At 38.0% G+C, this 8154-nt stretch overlaps 1 protein-coding gene across 1 annotated transcript in view; it reads left to right on the top strand.

Moving 5' to 3' along the window:
* Positions 1-8154, top strand: part of podxl2 (podocalyxin-like 2) — a 29262-nt gene that overhangs the window by 12852 nt on the left and 8256 nt on the right. Inside the window, exons 4-5 of the mRNA XM_084416177.1 lie at positions 2449-3131; positions 4084-4158. Coding sequence (XP_084272303.1) covers positions 2449-3131; positions 4084-4158 — 758 coding nt within the window. The remainder of the gene's footprint in view (positions 1-2448; positions 3132-4083; positions 4159-8154) is intronic.

The following is an 8154-nucleotide window of genomic DNA, read 5'->3' as shown; positions in this document are numbered from 1 at the left end:
AATAATCAGGCTGCGATCAAGAGCTCTCGGGTCCCTGATGTGTGTGTTGTGCCAGACGCAGGTGCAGTGCTGCAGTGCAGCTGCTCAAATCTGCTGTTCTCCACAAACTAAAGATGAATAACTCCCATCAGATCTTACTACACCACATCCTGCTGTACTATACTGTGAAAACTACATTTTCTTAATCCTGGACTATACAATAAACCATCCTAAGCTGTTTATGCTGTGCAATACTATAATGCTATGATATAGCACACTTTATACTTATACAAGACTTTGGCATCTTTGATTATACCGTGTCCCGCTTGAGATGGACTGATATTTAGAGATGGTCCTCACTGCAGAACACGAGATCCGGGGAACGAGGTTGGGTCCAGATCCAACTCCTCCCACTTTTTATACTTTGCTCCAACAGATGAACCAGCATATTTGTGAAGTTGCAGCCCGCAATTGTAAAACGTTTTTAAAAGTTGCGACATTTGAGTGTGTTGTGTGCATGATGTAGTGCAGTGCAGTGTGAAAGGAAAAATGTGTGATTTATCATTTAATTCTATGTCTAAGTTCTAATTTTGAATGATTTCCCTCTAATGTTGGTCTGTTATTCCGGCTAGACGATGTGCTCCCGATGTGGTTTTCCTTATGTTTCACATTCAATAGTTTCCCTACTGTATTCAGTGTCTGTTTTACCTGTTTTTTTTCTATTTCATTGTGCTGGTAATGCATTTTGCATGCATTTAAGTAAGTGAGATGCTCTTATTATGTTATGTAAATTAAGTCAGATGCCCTTGTGATGCCATTTCTAAGTATAAAATTACAGAAGACAACCTGACTGTGCTGCTATACTTAGTCTCATTACAGTTTTATAATAATATGCATAATCAGTGGAGGGAAAAGCACACACATTTTCTACTTCAAGTAGAAAGAGAACCTGATTTAATATTACTCCAGTAAAAGTGCCTACTTATTAATATAGTTATAGTTATAAGTATTTGAAGTCAAAGTGCATGTGGACTATTGAGAGGGGTAAAGGATCAGCCAATCAAAGAATAATCTTCTTTTTAAGAAATATTTTATCTTACATGCAACAAGGAACTAGGCCTACTATGTTATAATGTTTTGGAGTAAAAGTAAAAGTTTCTCCAAATGAAAATATTATAATAAAACACTTGCTTATTGCCCACCACTGTACGTAATTATAAGTGCACATTCACACAATGTACAAACTACAGTTTTTGTAACTAATCATTTAAAAGTTAACAAATAAATAAATAATTGTTTTCAGCAAGTTTGTTTTTCCATCAGACGAATGAATGCAAGAGCAACAACATGAGTAAGTGTGACATGTCTTTTTGCAAAACTCCAATCAAAATGCAGTGGGAGGAGATCCAACTTAGCCCCCTGGATCTAGATCCAGCTCCGCTCCCTGGGTCTGGATATAGCTCCGCCCCCTGGATCTAGATCTAACTCCACCCCCTGGGTCTGGATCCAGTTCCGCCCCCTGGATCGAGATCTAACTCCACCCCCTGGATCCAACACCGCTCCCTGGGTCTGGATATAGCTCCGCCCCCTGGATCTAGATCTAACTCCACCCCCTGGGTCTGATCCAGCTCTGCTCCCTGGATCTAGATCTAACTCTGCCCCCTGGATCTAGATCTAACTCCACCCCCTGGATATAGATCTAACTCCACCCCCTGGGTCTGATCCAGCTCCGCTCCCTGGATCTAGATCTAACTCTGCCCCCTGGATCTAGATCTAACTCCACCCTCTGGGTCTGATCCAGCTCCGTCCCCTGGGTCTGGATCCAGCTCCGCCCCCTGGATCTCTTGTACTGCAGTGAGGAGCTACTGGATATTTTTACCGATATTTACACTTTTAAACTAATTGGTTTGTAATATCTACTGATAAACAGTGATTAATAAACAGCCTATAAATTCTTAAGTGAGAAATGTGTAGGCATAAGCAAAAACAAATATGAAAATAAATTTGCAACCATTTAAATCACAAAACAACATATAATGGCATAATTATCAACAATGGAAATGTTTTATATATTTATAAATAAAACACTTAAAATTAGCATTTTGATATTTAATATTATTATAATATTTAACATTATTAAATATCTCTAATGCTTAAATGCTTTATTAGTGTAGTCTAACAGCATAAATAATTATTGGCTATCAGACACTAAAACATAAAATCTTAAAAAGTCATAAAAAGCTCTTTAATGCTATGCTTACTATACTTGCGTTATACTGTACTGTACAAAATTCCACTCTGCTACTACAACCAACTATTCTGTGGCATAACATAATGTAATACTACATATACAGAGTACTCATAAACAGAGTACTCATATACAGTAGTACATGGCTCGGTGAAGTCAGAAATCACTTCTGTGGTGTGTTTTGATTTTTGTTTCTGACACGTTTGCTTTCTTTCTATCAGATTACAGCCCTTCATCTCCAGAACCGCCATCTTCACCACTTTCTCTGAGCGAAAAGCCCAGTGAGACCAACTCCTCTTCTTTGCTCTTCATCCCTACGGCTGAGCCCGTGGACCCGGAGCAATGGGAGAGTGATTCCGAATCTAGTGGTTTCCCCCTCTCCCCCTCCCCCGGCCCATCAAGATCAGGTGCTGAAGGCCACGCCCCCTCCACAGCCACGGCCACGCCCCCTTCCCTCGGACTGGCCCGTCAGAACCGAGAAGAGGCCACAGCCGAGCCTGACAAACGCCTGGCGTCCCAGCACCCGTTTGATGACGAGAGGGGCCGTAAAGTCACGCAAGCACCTACCGCTCCAGAAATCGGGCCCCTGCCCAGCCGGGAGCCCCTGCAGCCTGACGTTCTACACCAGGACGATTCTGAGGAAGAGGAGGATGAGGAAGAGTTGGTGGTTTTCCCCACTGAACCGGACGAGGAGGAAGATTCTGACTGGCGGTACCTCACGACCGGGCCCTCGTCCTCCCCCGCTTCAGATCTGCCACCATTGGTCTTCACTGAATCTGCCTGGCAGGGGGCGGAGCTTACCACGACGGCGGACGACGAGGGGGCGGAGCTTCGGCACGCCGGCACCGAATATCTTGCCGAAACGGAGCTCCACGACTCAGAGCTGTCCCAGGAGGTCGAGCAGGTACTCAATGACAAGATACACATTAATTGAGCGCTAATTTAGTTCGAAGCAATTCAAAGAGTCATCGTCTTGTATAAAATATTAAAACACAATGTTTGAAGCAGAGAAAACAGCTCCAGACCTTCAGAATTCAGGTGTAGATACTCTGTTCAAAAATAAAAATATAATCATTTAAAAAATATTTGTAATGTATTTGTATGTGACTAAATAAAATAAAATTAGTATTAATAAATATATAAAACATAAATATACAGTATTAAATATAAATGTATTTTAATAATATATCTAATTAAAAATACATGATAAATAGTAAAAAAAAATCGGATATTATCATTATAATGCATAAATATAACATTGTTTCTTTGTTTTTGTAGAACGAGAGCAAAATCATAAACAGCATGACATTAAGAAAGGCCTCTTGTAAGGAGCAATGTTATAATTCTTAAGTTTAAATAATTTTTTGCTTTTTTAGTTTTTTGATATTTCTATTTAGATTTATTTATTTGTATTTAAGTTTTAGTAATAGTAATTTTTGAACTTTAACTCAAACTTAATTCATGTTTTTCTTTAATCTAATATTTATTTTACTTGATTTCAGCTTCGTTTTAATTACCAAATTAACATTTTAGTTAACAATAACAAGAAGTACGTCATTTTAATGTGTCTTTTTCCATTATAACTTTGTAAAAATTAAATAAAAAAACATTGACAAATCATGTTCATGTGGTTCTTGGTATAAAATCCTCAGTTGTTTGTTTGGATGAAGTATGTCATGTCTTGTACGAAATGATTTCACGATTGATTTATCTGAATGCTAGGAAGAGTAATGCATTTATAGATTTGTTCTCCGGGCAGCACGCAGGTTGTCAGTGAGCGTTTCGACAAACCACAACAATTCAGTGCAATAAAGTGGCTGTTAGACCAAAACACCCTCTTTTCTCATTCTGTGCAGGTGATTTGTGTCGACTGGAGCAATCTCGCAGGAAAGGGCTACGTTATACTCAACATGACGGACAACTTTGACTGTGTAAGTCATTTTTTGTTACAAAAACCCAACATGAACCCAACATGATGGACAACTTTGACAGTGTGAGTAATTTTTTGTTTCAAAAACCCAACATGATGGACAACTTTGACTGTGTGAGTCATTTTTTGTTACAAAAACCCAACATGACGGACAACTTTGACTGTGTGAGTCATTTTTTGTTACAAAAACCCAACATGACGGACAACTTTGACTGTGTGAGTCATTTTTTGTTACAAAAACCCAACATGAACCCAACATGATGGACAACTTTGACTGTGTAAGTCATTTTTTGTTAAAAAAACCCAACATGACGGACAACTTTGACTGTGTGAGTCATTTTTTGTTACAAAAACCCAACATGACGGACAACTTTGGCTGTGTGAGTAATTTTTTTGTTTCAAAAACCCAACATGACGGACAACTTTGACTGTGTGAGTCATTTTTTGTTACAAAAACCCAACATGAACCCAACATGACGGACAACTTTGTGTAAGTCATTTTTTGTTAAAAAAACCCCCAACATGACGGACAACATTGACTGTGTAAGTCATTTTTTGTTTCAAAAACCCAACATGACGGACAACTTTGGCTGTGTGAGTAATTTTTTGTTTCAAAAACCCAACATGACGGACAACTTTGACTGTGTGAGTAATTTTTTGTTTCAAAAACCCAACATGAACCCAACATGACGGACAACTTTGAATGTGCAAGTAATTTTTTGTTACAAAAATCCACCCAGAAAACACTTGCTAACCTTAACCCAATGCGCCATGCATTGTTCTTGCATGAACAAAACAAGTCACCCTTTCTTCATAAAAATCCAGTCACGATTTGATGTAATCACTCTTTATGAAAGTGTGTGTTCTGTTCAGACTCTCGCTTCACGTACTGCAGCAGAAATGCTCTCCGTCTCTGAAACATGCTGACTGCACACTAACCACGCTCAGCACAAACAATGACACACGCTGGGAGCTCAGAGCTCATTCGTTTTATCACAATCCTCACACTCTCTGGCCTTTATAGTGAAGAACAAAGAAAAATGTGATTCTTAATCTTACGTACTAGTTAGCAGAGCTGCGAAACACACACACACACACACACACACACACACACACACACACACACACACACAGAGGCAAACGCTCTTGCACTCGGTTAATCTTGAGCTTTTGTAGTTGACATTTATGTTTCATTTAAAGGGATAGTTCGTCCAAAAATGAAGTCAGTCAGCAGTGCTACTAAAATGACAGAATGGCACGATAAAAGTGATATTTGACATCCAAACTAGCGTAACGTGTTTTGGTCCATCATATCTGAATGTATGCAAGCAAAAATTTGATTTGAGAGTTAAATTTGGTTCTGTTCATCATTAGATGACAGTGTTTCCCCTAGGTTTACAGGTTTGGGGGGGGGGGTTGGTTTGGGGAAAATTGACACAGACGCTATCTATCTATCTCTATCTATCTATCTATCTCTATCTATCTATCTGTCACATAAATTGGTTGTCTGGGAGGGTAATGGTTTGTAAAAGTTAAAAAATGTTAACATAAGATATCTCTTTAAAAAAAAAAATAAACATATTTAAATCTTTTTAAAATTGACTTTTGCAAATAACCTTTGTTAAATTTATAGAAGTATTTGTTAATATTAATGGACCAGAGCTTAAATAGTTTTATTTTTTAACTAACAACTAAAAAAAGATTTATAAATACTAACCAATATATATATAAATTTTAAATGGGCTTTTTTTATGAGAAGTTTTTATTTCTATGATGCATTTATTGGAGAGAATAATCCTGTCAGACGCACCACTGCTGTGAACGCGCGTTCACGTAAACACAATTTAAACAATGTATTATTCAATACATTACTTCTATATAATTATATATTAAGTTGCTCAAGCAAGTGGTAAAATATTTAACCATGTACTTATATTAAAATCTTTTGTATTTAAATTTTAATACAATAAATCTTGCATGTCACAAAGAACTTGTTTTTCCACCTCCACGAATAAGACGAGTGTTGTTCATTATGTCGCCTTGTTGAGGTAAATTGTAGTTTTCCTTGCTTTAACTCAGTCTTAAAGTGAAAAAAGTAGTAATTAATTAAATAAATTTATGGTGAGATAACTACATTTTATTTAATTAATCGCACTTATGGTGAAATTACTACATTTTCAGGTCAATCGGTGTTCATTTTGACCACGAAACATGCGCTGTCACTTTAATTCAGCGTTTGCAGCACAGCAGAAATAGACTCGGTGCAGAAACGATCTCTGCACTGCTGTATACGCACCGCAACTGGAACAGATCGATCATCGACGGACTGCATCCTCGTGCAGTGTGAAAGCTCTGTTAACATGGGTACGGAAAAAAAATACTCACCGCAAACGAAATATATGTGAAACGGGCGTTAGACGGAGCAGGAGAGCTACTCCGGCTGCTACTCGCAGTAGAGCGAGTGTTGCCATCTTCAGTTCAGCGACACATTTCCAGCCGCGCGCTCTCTGTCCGCTAGTGCTCAACTGTATGTGACGCAAGTGTTTGTTTGTGTGTGAGTGTGCGCACTCATTGGGATAATTGTAAACACAGACAGAAAAGACATGCCATCGTGGAAATAAGATAAATAACATATTACTTAAGGGCCATTTAGGTTTTTTTTTTTTTATAAAATAACAAATTGTAATCTGTCGCTATAAAGAAAATCAAATCAAATTTACTTGACCTCCAAGGGGGGCGGGGGGAGCCGTTAGGAGGGCGGGGCGCCCCCCTTATATAATGGTAGGGGAAACACTGGATGATATCTAATGGCTTCAGTAGTTAGGCTATATTGACAACATTTACGATGGTTTTCTGTAATTTTTGGAGCCTGACAGTCCCAGTTCCCATGCATTTTGTCTTGATAATTGGCATACGGTAATAGTAAAGAGCAGCTGTAAAGATCATAAGCAGATCATTTGGTTTCTTGAAAATTTGAAGAGAATTTGAAACTTTGTTCATTTTGAGATCTCTGACCAGTGTTATTCTCATTACTAAGTATTTATTAATATTTTTCATTTATTAATACATTTATTTTTATATATGCCATTTTAAGTTTGAGTAATTCTGTTGTTTTTGACATTTGTTTTCGTTTTTTTAATGCCTATTTAGTTTATAATTTTTTTTTGTTGTTTTTTTTTTGTCATTTTAGTAATTCAACTTAAACTAAAATACAATTTATGCAGAGCCCTGCACATCACACGCAGAAAGAAAGAAAAGAAATTGTGGCCATGAATTATGAATTAATTACCATGACTTATTAATTCGTAACCATGTTGAACTAATTCGTTTCCTAGTTTTAGTCAAATGTGGCCGCGTTGTACTAATTCGTTATCTCTTTTTTGTAAATTGTTGTGCTAATTCGTTTCCTCGTTTGTGGACGCCGCGTTGTGCTAATTCGTTCCCTTGTTTTAGTAAATCGTGGCCGCATTGTGCTAATTCGTTATCTCGTTTTAGTAAATCTTGGCCGCGTTGTGCTAATTCGTTCCCTTGTTTTAGTAAATCGTGGCCGCGTTGTGCTAATTCGTTCCCTTGTTTTAGTAAATCGAATCGTGGCCGCATTGTGCTAATTCGTTATCTCGTTTTAGTAAATCTTGGCCGCGTTGTGCTAATTCGTTCCCTTGTTTTAAGTAAATTGTGGTCACGTTGTGCTTAATGCGTTCCCTTGTTTTAGTAAATCGTGGCTGCGTTGTGCTAATCCGTTCCCTCGTTTTAAGTAAATCGTGGCCACGTTGTGCTAATGCGTTTCTTCGTTTAAGTAAATCGTGGCTGCGTTGTGCTAATTCGTTCCCTCATTTTAAGTAAATCGTGGCTGCGTTGTGCTAATTCGTTCCCTCATTTTAAGTAAATCGTGGCCACGTTGTGCTAATGCCTTTCTTCGTTTAAGTAAATCGTGGCTGCGTTGTGCTAATTCGTTCCCTCATTTTAAGTAAATCGTGGCCACGTTGTGCTAATTCGT

This window comes from Rutilus rutilus, assembly GCF_951802725.1.
Source record: "Rutilus rutilus genome assembly, chromosome: 8".
NCBI classification, from domain to species: domain Eukaryota; kingdom Metazoa; phylum Chordata; class Actinopteri; order Cypriniformes; family Leuciscidae; genus Rutilus; species Rutilus rutilus.
The sequence above is the reverse complement of the archived record's forward strand: the minus strand, read 5'-3'. Positions and strand labels throughout refer to the sequence as shown.